At 41.4% G+C, this 14,637-nt stretch overlaps 1 protein-coding gene across 3 annotated transcripts in view; it reads left to right on the plus strand.

The window, feature by feature from the left end:
* LOC128768919 (astrotactin-2-like) overlaps nt 1–14,637 on the plus strand; it is a 301,659-nt gene that overhangs the window by 247,727 nt on the left and 39,295 nt on the right. For all 3 annotated transcript variants that reach the window (XM_053882198.1, XM_053882256.1, XM_053882341.1), the window contains one exon: nt 12,502–12,635. In XM_053882198.1, coding sequence (XP_053738173.1) covers nt 12,502–12,635 — 134 coding nt within the window. The remainder of the gene's footprint in view (nt 1–12,501; nt 12,636–14,637) is intronic.

The raw sequence follows: 14,637 nt of genomic DNA on the forward strand, positions 1-14,637 counted from the left end.
ATGCCTCATTGGCTACTACTGTAAAATATGCATTCTTGCAAAAGACTATTGATCCTTTTTACTGATTTCAACTTGAATAGACCGAAGCTTGGGATCCTGATGGAGGTGTTTTATTTGTAGCCGTCTTCTCTTTGAGTCAAGATGAGTTTTTGTGTGTTCAGCATTCTCTGTCTGCCACTTATTGGCATTTACATCAGATCAATAGCAGGACGGCTTTGGTCTTTAGATGCACGCTGCAATGTTTGTGATTGAATCTATAAACAATCACCTATAATTAGATTCAATTAATGCAGCAATATCATCAAATGAGATATAGCGGCTTTCTTGACGGGACTGGCGATATAGAACCTGACAAGCCAGGGTGAGAGCTGGACCACTGTCTCCCTTTATCATTTCATTCTAATGATAAAGCACCTTTTTGATCTCCTGCCTGGTGTCATACAGTGAAGGTCGGATTTCAAAACATATATTTGTCTTCAGTTTTGTCCACCAATGTCATATATATATCTACAGTCTGACGTGAATCATGAGTTCATCTGGGGCTGTAGTTGCAGCCGAAGGCCTCTGGGGGGCGTGAGTTGGTTGCATTTCAGCACCACGCAGACGCACGGAACCACTGAGGGCAGCAAAAGGATGACATCATTGTTTTCTCCCCCTGTGAGGAAGCGCACAAGTGCGTGTGATATATAAGTATGTCTGTGTCTAAACAAGCACACGCAGCTGAATGTAATATTAGCTCTCAGCGCGCGTGGTGTCACGTCTGTGGGCCCTCGTGCAGTGGAAGTTGATCATGTGATATAGCTTTTCCATAAGGTCATTTAGGAGAGAGCTCTGGCTTCACTTCATATTTAGTGGACAAGATTCTGTCCTGCTTGGCTTCTTAAATTGATTACCTCACATCTCGGTGTTGCTCCCCTGCACACGGGACGACGGGACTGTCGTGTTAGGTGACTCACACCCCACGCACACACTCATGCAAACACCACCCGGAGCAGGGTGTGTGACGCCTCCCCCAATCAAGCATCTTATTACCGAACGTTGTCAGAGCTGCACACAACCGATATGTCCGTATGGTGCACGCACACGCACGCACACGCACGCAGGCGTTCACAAAGATGTCCTGCTGGTCAGAGCGAGCACCACATCCCCACGAGAAAGGATGACCAATCAATACCAGACAGTCCCCAGTGGCCTTCATCAATAGCTAAATGTCTCCTTTTTCCCCTCTTTTCTGAACGCCACCCTCTCTCTTCCCCCCCCCACGCCTCCATCCCATGGTCTTCTGGGATGCAGAGTGAGATGTATGAGGCGGAGGAGAAGCGGTAGACTGCAGTGGATGGCTCTGGCAAACTCCTCTGAGGTAGCTTGAGGCGGGATTATTAGCTTCCTATTGATGTCATCGACCTCTTGAGGAGGGACGGCAGTCCGTCTCTCTGCTCCTCGCCGTCTGCCTTGTGCATTTACTGTGCCCCAAATCTTGTCACAAATCCTGGGGGTGTATTCCTTCTGGACAATAGCCCGTCATGTCTGCTTTGAATTATGCTAATATGTGTCTATGTTGTGTATGAAAGAAGGAAAGGAAATTTCATTGTTGTTTGAAAAAGGAATCCTTAAAGTCAGGGTTGAAACATAAAACGGCTGTCGTCAGAATCAGCACGTCTCGTGCTGTTGATTTTATAAAAAGGAGTGCAGGAGGCGACGGTAGGTGAGAGTCATTGTGGTAGGTCCCAGGCATCTATTGTTTCTGACATTTGTCTTTCTTTGAGCAAAATTTCTTTGAGCAAAAAGATTTTAATGACATTTTTTGGAAATGTTGCCTCTTTCAAAATGCTCTGTAAAACTACAAAGAACTACAAATACGGAGTATGAGACGTGCTCGTGAGTCACTTCCAGTTTCAATGGATCACAAATGTCGATCACCAAAACATTTAAAGCAGATGAAACAAAAAAAAAACGCATTCTGTCTTCATCTTGCTGTGACGTTTGTCGCTGCATTTTAGCATGTACAATAGTGTCATGGTGAAACCATGTGACATCACGTGAACCCATATGGCTGAATGAGCGCTGTGACTAGATATGTTCCAGATGACCCAAATAAACGCATCACCAATGTGTTTGTTTGTGTACGATACACTGGTGGACACACACATCTGCTGGTGTTGCCAACATGAATGCACTCAAGTTGCAGAATAATGCATGCACTTCCAATGTGGTCAGTAGATAGCAACGCAGACGCAACAGTTAAATATGAACGCACTTATTTTTAAGGAGTTGAGATGACCTCTTCTCCTCACTTCATATATCTGTCTTTATTCTTTACTTGGTCACCAAATAGTATTTTTTTCACTCAACAGGGTTTTGTTGGTGTTTTAATATGGGGGAAATCATATTATTCATTTCAGTGAAGACAAATTCACAGGATCTGACATCAAACTTCACATCCAGGACGAGAGAATGCTCCTTGATGATATGTGGTGGTTCTCTCAAACACTACAATCAAAGTCCTCCGTGAGTGTTTAAAGACCATGAATGCTGAGGAAGAGATGTCAAGCCGCTTGACATCATGAACAGAACAGATCTCATAGATGTAACGTTTTATTCAGACATATTTTTAGAACTAACTTACTCACAAATGAAAATGTTTAAACAGTGACACCATCAGCAAATGTGACGTTTCATCTGACTAACACTGACTTAAACCGTGGATGACGGCACGTGACCATGACCATGACATGAAAATATTCTTTATTGTACATTATAACAGAGAGACTCGAAGTTGAATTGCGGTTCCTCCAAATCGAGAGAAGCCAGTCGAGGTGGCTTGAGCAGCTTATAAAGATGGCTCCTGGACACCTCCCTCAGGCATGTGCATTGAATAGTTGGCTGGGTGAGAATATCATTGAACATCATTCAATTGATCAGCATCAGTTTATTCATCTGAAAAAACAGAACTGCATTTATTTTGAGATTATGTTATCTTGAACATGCATGTGTGTTAAATAATTCATGTTGTACATTTTTAAGCTTTTAGTTTTCTATTTTTCCTGTGCTTTCATAATTTAAAACCTCTGTTGAAATAAGCTGTTTTTGAATCATGATCATAGACCTAAATGTATCTACACTTCTATTACTGTTCATGTCTGTGTGACTTAAGAATCCATGAAGCAGAAGTTGTTTACTGGTGCAGGAGAAGCATTAGCTTTCAATACTTATTCAGAGAGACAACTAACACGAAACATCCGTCGTCTTCCGCTTATCCAAGGTCGGGTCGTGTGGGCGGCAGCCGAAGGAAAGAGGCCAAGTCTTCCCAGGGGTCAACCAAGAGACATAATCTGTGTCCTTGATCTTACCTGAGGCATCCTCCCAGTTGAACATGCCTGGCATCCGGAGGTCATGCTGAAAACAATGCCCAACCTAGCACTCAAATTGCTTCTGTCTATGTGGAGGAGCAGTGGCTCTACTTTGAGTCTCTGATGACTCAGCTCGTAACCCTATTTCCAGTCTAGCCAACTCACTAAGAAAACGTATTATTCCTGAACATCACTAAAAAGTGGCTTTTGTTCTAACAAAAAATCATCAAAGAAATTGGGATGTGTGGGTTTTGTGTGAGCAATGTGCTTCTAAACCCACCTAATCGTTTGCAACAGTTTCAAGCGGCAGCAAAATGGTGCCATCTGAGAGATATGAATGTGTCTTTGGTTTACAATTTGTTGTGAAGCTGCCTGGTTAGAGGAATCTGGATATTTAGCTACTGATCAATCTATGTATTCTTTTCAGGTATGCTTGGTTTAACTAAAGCTCTCTCTTCCTCTCTTTTACTGTCTCCCCCTGTATGCGTGTCTTTCTCACACACACTTCAGAGATTTGAGACTGTCCTTCTACTTGACTGGGTCTATCAGAAAAGACAGCTGCCATGTTTCAAAAGCTTCCTCAGAGATGAGCTCCTTTTCCTTGACCCCAGACCACCTGAAGAATTCAGAGGGCTGTAGTCGCCTGAGTGGACTGAGAATATGAAAGACCAATCTTGATTTGGCCCCCTTAACCATTAAAAAAAAAAACCCAAAAAACTAATGGTTGTATACATTTTAGTCTTCGTAATCTGTGCAAACCTTTTGTGAGCACGATTCCGATCACTTTGAGGCAGGATGCATTTATTTTCCCATTGTGCCTGGAGCTGCCAATCTTAGCTAACTCTTCCCCACTGTGTTGTGATGACTGTTCAACAGACAACCCAATCCAACTGATAAAAAGCCAAAACAAAATAAAGAGATGTTTTTACAAACAAAAAAGTGGACGTGGCAAAGCATGAGAGGAGAAGTACCGCAGCAGCAAATGATGGCCTCTGGTAGTAACTTCTGGTGCAGAGAATGTTCCAGAGTTCAAAGTTTCTTTCCTGTTGGAACAATAAGTTCTGGGAGCTCAAATATACTCACATCGAATCCAGTTAAATATTTTATCCTCAGTAAACCCCTGAACCTGTTAGATATCGACTGACCGACTGCGTGTACTGTTGGAGATTCATTTATGTCTCTATAAAAACTTTGGCAAAACATTTACTGTTCAAGACAGTGGTGCGAAGAGTTTAACAACATTCTGCTCCATTTAAGTACTGAATTTTTATTGAATTGAATTTTTATTCTTAAACTGCTAACTCATACAAAAGACAGAGCCCATTTTGAGTCACTTTGTCTCAATAAAACAAGTGACTTCATCCACCCTGGTTGAGGCAATGCAACCTGCTAATAGATATAACAAATAGCAGAGGTAAGAAAAGTGTTTTGGGGCTGGCAAGATAACAAAGATTCAACCTGGATTCACCACTAAAAACAGCCCTGTATTTGCAAGTTAGCAGGTTATCTTAGATATAGACACATAGTATTGCACATTTTAGTGTAAAAAAAAAACAATGCACTCATAGTTTAATATACTTCAGATTTATTATCCCACATCTGCCATGTATCTTCCACATTTTTCAAATGACTTTTCAGTAAAGGCATCTCAGAATCATGAGAACTGCTGAAACGATGTGGTGCGTTTTGGACAAACACACTCCCCGCTGTTGTCTCAGGTGTTCGACTTGGTTTCCCACACTTTCAGACCCCTCATTAACTTTTAAAGCTTTTTTTTCCCCATTGTGTTTTCTTTTTTGGATCATTTTAAATTTGATCATCCAACCACTATTGGGTGTTCTAGTACTTTCTCAGTTCTCGGTATTCAGATAAATGCTTTCTAGGAACCTCTCAGGATGACTACATTTTATGTCTCTTTAAGTGATACTTTGCATAACAACTTTCTTCTGTTCTCAATTGTTCTTTTGATCTAGAATTGACTGATCCAACACGCTTGTGGTAAGCTTACATGTATCTGGAAAACATATGTGGGTTGCATCTCTGAAAGTGGTCAAGAAGCGTGTGTGCCATTTTGCTGCCATTTTGCATTTTAAACCTGAGGAAAACAAAAGGAACCCAGGCAAGTTTTCTTGAAGAAACAAAACATCACTCCTGTGAAACAAGCCACCATTTTATTGACATTACAATGACATCTTATGTGGACGTGTGCTTAGTGAAGCTCTTGGATATGACAGTTCGTATAGCACAGATGGATGACCGGCTCACAACTATTATACATATAATGTCGTGCATTTGCCATGACCAGTGGTTTGGAAAATTTGGGACAATAACCAAATAATCCTCTGCCTGTATAGTGATCCCTGGTGTACGTGTGTTCCTGGTACTTCAAAAGTTTGATCCTGTGAGGGAGGGGGTTGCACAGCTACGAGTGAAGTTTTTTGTGCATTTGTAGAGTTGCTTTGTTTATGCTCCTGTTCTAAGTAGTTACATCCCACAGAAAGTTGTGAAGAAAAATAGAAAGACACTAGTCATTGGTTCTGAATTGATGAGGAACATTTCAATATTTGGCATCACTGATAGCACTGGGCTGTTTTTTTTGCCAGAGAAGAACTTTGTATGCGCGCCGTAAAAATCTGCAGTGCGTTGAATGTGCACAACCTGAACCCTGATTTACCTAGGAATCATTGTGTTTTCTTTGGAGCAACATGCCGTCTTTGTAAACATGCAATCTCTGCACTGCAGGTTATTTTGCAAGTACAAAACTGTGTTCTTGGTTAATCTGTCCCTTAGAGCCCAATCTCCTGCCCTGCTGCCTATTCCCTTATTATTACTCCCACCAAGGACGTTACGTGATAATCCCCAACTGATATGTCTAGTGGCAAAATAACTTGAAAAGTATAATGAGATTCATAATAGGACAGATTTTTTGTTGTTGTTGTTCCCTATGTTACGTCGCTGCTCGGGATAAAGGGAAATAACAGAATGGTTGAGCATGTGGTTGTAAATGAAGTTATTTTATTAAGATAAGTATAACAAAAGATTTGACACAAAATACAACACAGACCAAAATAATGACATAAATTCAATAACAAAGCTCCAAACAACAGAACTAACATTGGCCAACACAAACAACAGAATCAAATCTAAAAGTAAAGCTTTAAAGGCTGTCAATATCAGGTATCAAGGACCTGGCTGAATTCTTCACTTTGACAAACACGCCCGGACCCTAACACCTTGCTCCGGCTTCATTGTCAGTGGTATGGACAAAGCACCTTGATGGTCTTTGTTTGCTTGGTGGTCCCGGCAGCCAGAGGTTAGTGCTCTCTGAGTGCTTTTCTAATTTGAATGGTATATAACTCAGTCACAGGCCAACCACTCTACCTTCTGAGCTGCTGTATTTCACCCACAGTTTACCATTTCAGTTACCTTCATTTCGGTGCACATGTTTTTGATATCACTTTCGCTTTGTTGCCAAACATACACTACTCCCGTATTGTCTGGATCTGCTGTCCACATGGATCCAGCTTTTCATATTTATTCACTCTGGGACCCGGTTTCAGAAAGTATCAGTGACTGAAAATGGCCAATCTGTGTCTGTCCCACCCAGAACATGCGCAAACATGACCAACTCTATCTCTGTGTGGACAGGGTCTACAGTCATAGAACATTGCTCCTGCATAATCAGCATAGTTTTCTTTCGCCACTTTTAAATTAAAGAAAGACATTCAGTGAATGAATGTCTATGGTCAATGTTAAGTCTAAGCCTCAGCATAGCCAATATTTTTTCAACAGGCAACTGTGACAATACGGTTGCATAAAAGACTGTGAGACTGTGAGTGGTTTTGTGTTAACAGAGAATTATTTGTGTACAAAAGGCTGTTGTTAGTTTTCCCAACAGGCCTCGTAATGGGTAACTTGATTTAATTCCAGATAGATTCCTGAAAGATTAAATGAATAAATCTATGCGCAGAGTTTGCCAACAGTCGTCCACGGCAAGTGTAAATTAAAAGAAAAAACAACATGCAGGCTGTGATTCAAAAGGTCGTCGTGCTCTGTAACTTGCAGTCGCCATGCTTTGCTCTACCCTCGTATATCCAGGACGCACATGAATATGCTTTCTTTCCTAATGCGTTCTACTGGATTCAGTTAAGATACACAATGGAAATATGTTCAAACGAAGTCAGGTGATTCGTTTGTGTTATTGCTCTTTACTCACTCGTACCTAACAGTTTCAAAACAGTTTCATTTTCAAAGTAAGAAAGAAAGGTTTGGCTTAGTCAGGTCCTGACTTTTTCCAGCGAGCAGGATGCATACAGAAAGTTGCATTTTGTTTACCTTTAATGATCCTTTTACAATGTTGTAAGTTAGTTTTTACACGTCTTGTTATGCATTTCTAGTCTAGTGCTCTATGGTTGAACTTCTAGCTACCATTCACATTTTTGGGCAAAGCAAAAGACAAAATAGCTTAGATGCAGAAAATACTCGAGAAATGTTAAACAGGCTTTTAACACAGCCATGTTGGGGTTTGGCTTTCTTATCAGATCAGACCCAGAAACCTTCTCTTGCCATTGTGGGAGAATACAGAAGCATTCCAGGGTTAACCAGGTAACATAGTCTCACCAACATATCGCGGGATGTGCATGAGCAGCGGTTCTACTCTAATTCTCTCCCAGATGACTGAGCTCTATGACATCGACAAGGTGGAGGATTCAAGATTTTCGGTTTTTCAATCAGAGATCCTTTCTTAACCAAAGCATTATGTTGCATAATTTTCATAAAGGTACCCAAATCTAGGCTACGGAGTTGACGTTTCCTGATTCATTACAACAGACTTGTCTATGAAGAATTCCACCTGCTTTTTAGTTTCCAAATGATAACTGAAATGTCTTGAAATGAATGAAGCTGCTTGAAGTGATTTCCCTTACTGCGTCACACTGCTGGGTTCGCTCACTTATCTCATTAAATGACGCAAACACATTCCTGTTATGTCAGTGTGTTTTAGATTATGATGGAAAAGCAGACCCCCGTGGCTAACCTCTGAGTGAACTGAACCGATCAGAATTTCTCAGAAACACCAAACTCTCTCGCCCTGATAGCATTTCTAGAATCTGTGGTTCCTTTGGCTAACGCCATTAGCCCCGAATGATCGGAATGGCCACAACCACACTGACGAAAACACAGACGCACAGACACTTACGCTGCCATTGATGGCGTGTGCTGACTTGGGCTCTTCACCACCACTGGTGAGCAGCTCATAAATCAATAGTATGGGCCAGCTGGCCAGTGTTTTTGTTTATTAGCCTCCGAAGACAGACAGTAATGTGGTCAACTTGGACTAGACAAACAGATTAATACGTTGAAGAGGTCACAGCGACCTCCCTGGCCTTATAGTAAGTCATGACGGGATTCGACGTCAAAGTGAGAGGTCCAAATAGTATTTCGGTGCCTGAGAGTCTACAGAATCGAATTGATGTCAAGGATGAGAGTTTTGCTGCTGGGCTTGATGCCGACGTTGCGCAGAATTGCAGTTTACTTATATGGTCTCTTGTTCCAAAGGAGAAGGTGATTACATTTCAGCTCAATTTGCTAGGTATCGATAAGGTTAAAGCAGATAAATTATGGCATATTTGCGAAATAGAATATGCAAGAGTGTCACTGTAAACGTCGCTGAAAGTGATTAATCCCTCTCTGTGTCAAAATATGTTCAGGTCTCACAGTAGAAGATTTGTTTCACACACCATACGTATAGATCATTAGTGTTCTCGGAAGTGCAGCAGTAATCGATGAAGTGTAATGTATCCTGTTTCATTAAAGGGGCCCTATTTTGTGTTATTTTTGGTTTATTTTGGAAAGACATCTCAGTAAAACAACATTTAAATGATTGTTTTATTTTGTTTGGCTGCCTTGCTGAAAAAGTGTGGTTAAAAGGGACCATCCTGGACTCTTTTTCAAATTGGTGGTCACTTTACCATGTGACGGAACGTTAGAATCAGGGTTGGAAGGAGGGGGCTCAGTCCGTGGAGTGGGCTCGCGAGGCCTTTTGACTAGCTCCCTCCGTGCAATTTTCCGCTTCCACACAAAACCACTTTATCAAACGTATTTTAAACAGTATATTCTGTTTTAATCAGTCAATTCTGTCTGTGATTCTATGATCGCGTAAGTAATGGGATTCTACATATGGCACTCACCATAGCGCTGTCTGAGTAACTTTAAATTTGAGTTTTATTTACCTCAGCCAGACTACTATTGACTTCACTGTCAAACAGAAAATGTGCGACAGTACCGCTGAATACAGACTGACTGAATTTTCATTTTCATTCCACCTCTAGAGCCCCTAAACCCAAACCCTCTCTCATTCTCTAAACCACAATTAGATTCCCTGTTTACCCAGCAGAGACTGGCATGCATTACTCTTCAAACATAAACACGGTGGTAATCGCTTTGTCTATTTTTCGCATGTGCAGCCATGCACTCAAGCTCTCCGAGCCATATGGGGCTTTTCTAGAAGGCTGCTGGTGGTGGTAAATGTATGACAGTCCTGTGGTCTCCTGTCTTAGGGCCCTAGCAACCGAGGTCATTTCTCATATTTGCCTCGTCTGCGTGCATGTATAGACCTGGGTACCAGGTTTTTCTTGTTGCTTTTGTCTGTGGTCTGCTTCCCATTGATATGATGTGGCGAGATCCCTGCTGCTGCTGTTCTGTAGCTGCGGCTAGCTACATGGGTTCAGACGGGGGGGGCAGAAATGTAATAACTTTTCCTTCTCTGCTTTGCCAGGGGGTTATTATATGGCTATGGATTACACTGCTTGTATACCACCATCAACCCTGTGAAAAACTGCATTTTTACTCAACTCATTTATAGGGGATTGTACTGAAGAGATGGGAAAGTCGTGGCAAAGTTTTGTTCTCCCATTACACGGGGAGTGCAATGTTCATACGTGAGGTCCTTGTCAGCTTCCTTGGAAGATGTTCTGGTGATCAGGAGGCAGTGCTATAACCTTGTAAAAGATTGCTGTCTATCTAAATTGAAATGGTGATAATGCAGTGCAACATTGTCTGCTGTGAGCAAGCAGAAATTATTTTGATATTTCCCTTATGAGTCTTTTGGCAGTTCCCTTCAGAAGTTGCCTTAGTTCATCCACCTCATCAACATTAACCTTTAAAGGGTTTGCTCAATTTCCACATTGTAACTTAGTATCATGAGTGTCAAACTCAACACCCGGGAACTAAACCCTGTGTCCTGTGAGGTATTTAAATTGCTGGATTGCCTTTGCAATATAACATCTTGTTGAATGTCTCTGTAATATACATAGATCTATTTTTGTGTGCACGTGTGGTTTTGTAATGTGGAAAATGGGAAGGAATATGAAAAAGCCATGTGTGTTCTTTGAGATGGGCTGAATAAGAATGTGGTAAGGTCAAATTCTCTGTCATTCTTCTACATTAGCGTCATTCTCACCATGAATAAAGGCAATCTATCCATCTAAACTCAGTTGGCTGCTTCTAGTTTACTTACTTCTTCTTGGAATTGTTCGGCCTAGTGTTGTAGTCAAGACCAAGATATTTGGACGTTGAGACCGAATCAAGACCAAGAGTATATACAAGTAACATCCGACTTACGACCTGCTCGACCTCCGTCCACTGGTATTTACGACCACGGCCAGCAGATGCTCTTTCTTTTTTTTTAATTCACAAATAGATAACAAGATATAGGTTGATTTTGTAACCAACATAGTCACAGCCTCCCTCTGCCAAATGGCAGTGCCTTCAGCATCAGCACAAGGCGGACTTTTTTTCCACTGACAATCGGTTGATTTAAATGGCACAAATGAATGCCCAATTGTCCAAAAAGAGAAAAGCTTCGGGAGAACAAAAGTGATTAAATGAAAGTTGAGAAAGTGAAAACATGTTGGTCCTTCCAGGAAGTGGTCAAATTTACGCCAAAAACGGAGACTGAGCTCCATAATTTATCCCCCAAGAAAAACAACAAATTTCCCAAGAAAAAAAGGGATACTGCTGTTAACATTCGGTTTAGATTCATGTTTCTTGTTGAAGAATTCGGCAGCTGTGAATATGAATTGTGGTTGGCCCAAACCTTTACCATTTTGGACCCTTGTGTGACACCACCAGGAAAAGAAACAGAAATAGACACGCGTCTGTAAGTACATCCATGCTTGATGTGGCAGCTGAATGACTATTTATAACCGGTTTGATATCATCCGTTCTATTTCATGTCAAAAATAATGCTTCCAGTGGCCTATTTGTCCTGACTGTGATCAAGCACATGCGCTATATTTTCTGTATGCAGCATCACTGCCAACCACATAAATAACCGAGCGGTCCATTGATCCATAGTGTGACAGGGGGAGCCAGAGTACTTGCGAACTCCCTTGAACTCTCTCTCTATCAAGCCTGTGCCTTTAAGGAAAGCCCTGACATTATATTTTATTGCTTTGACGGTTCTATTGGCGTTTTCCTGCCTTTTAGAGGATGACTGAGCTTCTGTCTTTGATTTTCCTTTCAGCCATTAATGAAGCAGCCCAAGGAGATGTGAGGAGATGATGTCATCTTCTTACATCTCGCCGCCCACCCCCTTCCATGCGCTATATAGACAGATAGACAGTGACGCTGTCACATATTCTCTCATACATAGGCTTTAAAAGGCGAGGGTGGGGAGAGTCCCTGCAATCACACCCCCATCATAACAGCTGTGTATGCGTTGAGATGTTAGTGATATGTTCCTGCCTCGCGGTAATTGGGAAAGGTGGGTCTGAAAAGGTCATTCTTTGTGTGTGGGTGTGTGAGTAGCAGCACTTCTATCTCGGCAAGGTCTAGACCATTAGAGTGTGGGTGATTTTGCACCGACATATACATATATCTATGTGGCATTTTGGGATTATTATCAAAGTGTTACTTTTAGGGTGACGACTTAAACAAATGTAAACAGACAGTGATCATATGGACAATTGTGTGTGTGTGTGTGTGTGTGTGTGTGTGTGTGGGTGGGTGCAAGCCTGTGCACGCATTGATCTGGAGGGCACCGGGAGAGAAGGTGGGCAGGGTGGGTGATGGGGGAGGTGGTGAAGCGTAAGGACGAGAAGCACATGTTCATAGAGGTAATTGCATTTCTCTCACCTGTTACCCTTCACAGGCCTTCAAGAGTGCTACAATGAGCTCATACTGGTGTGCTGGAAAGGGCGATGTCATTGATAACTGGTGTCGCTGTGACCTGAGTGCCTTCAGCAAAGATGGCCTGCCCAACTGCAGTCCCCTCAGGAAGCCGATGTAAGTGTGACGCCAAGGAATTCATGCACCACAGAGATTCCATTCAAGCATGCAGTGATGCACAGATGACACACACACACACACACACATCTGTCTGCAGGGTTAACACAAGCAGAATTCTCAATGGTAAAACAAAAATCCCTGCATGCTCTTATACACAGTCCCAGCATTAGACTGTGGTTTTATGAGTCATACACTCATTATTGCTACCCGTAAACCTTTTTAACGGAAACATTAAGAGGATTGGGCAAGACCTTACAGAGTGGCATGACAATGAGAGTGTGCATTCATGTATTAACAATGTAATAACAACCTTTACGATCACTTTTCTGTGGAATAACTTTGGGCTGACTTGACGAAGAAGTGCGTCAGAATGACTTGTAAATACATATGCCAGATCATGCTTAACAGACCGTGCCTCTCCTTCTACTTCAAAATGATCATTAATATTATTTACTGTAGCCCAACGCACACACACCAGATGTGTATTTGAGGTACATTATCTATTTTGAGATGGAATATTAATATAAAAATGACAACACGAACCATCTATTTTGCTGATAGTTATTTTTTGAAGACATCATGGAGCTCATGGACAAGACAAAGATTCATGCACATAACAAAAAAATAACACTTTGCAGATTGCACATTGAGACCTATAAATGACAGTCTGCACAACGCAGCTCTCATTGTCAAATGTTAAAATTGTCTCCAGAGGAACACAAATGAGCCTAGGGAATTCTTGAGGTCAGCAGATCAAGCGATTGATCTGTTCGACTGAGGAGATGTGGGTGCCATCATTCCACCACCTGAAGACTTGTCAACTGGCACCGTCAAACCAGGGACAGCAGCAGTCACGTTTCACCACCCCCGTCCGTGATCAAGACCTTGTTCAACGCCATCTTCAGGATCTTACTGTGCTTGTTACCAGAACTGCCCCGAATCTTAGTCAGTGTGCCCTACAATTTTCATGTATTGCATTTTTCTCTTCTATATTCAACATGAAGACAGTTCACGTGGAACGCGTCCAGTGACATAAAGCCTATAGAACTATGGAGGGATAAGAGAGATGTTTTCCAGCTACAGTCACTACTTTGAGCTGGTGTCTGCTACAGGTGAAAACACTAACCTTTAATGATCCTGTGGCTTTGATGGCTGTGCAAAAATCACCTATTAAAGAAAGCGATAAAAGGCACTCTCCCAAAATGTTAATTTAATGCACAAGAAATGCAATATGCGCTTGAGACAAGCCTCATTTGTGTGACTCATGCCAACTACGACATTACTACGACACTAGATAGACATCACCATTAACAGCAGCTGTGCTCTGTGTTATTGTTACTGTGTTATTGTTACTTTGATGGTGTTTAGCTCACCAACATGTGTTTGCATTTAAATTGCTGTGTAAGGGTATGGCGTTGTCAGGGCAAATATTACCATCATAATTGTTCGGATCTAGCTTAGCTAGTAGCAGCATTAGGAATTAGGAAAGTCACAGTCACAGAACCACTCTCTCTTATATTATCTCATCTCTGCTCTCTACTCACTTTTACTGGGGATGAATTTACTGTACAGATAATGAATATTACAGTAGATAAAATGAACTCCAGTATTAACTGATCAATGATTATCTGTTTTAAATCCAAATGTGACCTAAGGAAATGCAGTGGCTGGCGCACGTCAATGTCAATATTTCTTAGTACTGATGTGTTTTTGAAAAAATATAAATAAAAAAAAATAAAATCAGCCATAGCTTTCATGAAAGGAACCATGTTTTTAGCCATGAATTTGTGACAAATAACTGTTGCTTCCATAAACATTATTCATGTCACAAATTCATGTCTAAATTGTCTAAATTAATAGAACTATTTCTATGAAGAGAAATGATCCATGATAACCAGCTATACTTGAAAACTGCACTTTTTGTACTTTTTTTTTATATAAAAGAAAGATAGCCTCTTCTCATGCAAGAGCAACAGACACCGCTTGAGGGCAGAGAAAA

Source organism: Synchiropus splendidus, chromosome 1, assembly GCF_027744825.2.
Source record: "Synchiropus splendidus isolate RoL2022-P1 chromosome 1, RoL_Sspl_1.0, whole genome shotgun sequence".
Lineage (NCBI taxonomy): Eukaryota > Metazoa > Chordata > Actinopteri > Syngnathiformes > Callionymidae > Synchiropus > Synchiropus splendidus.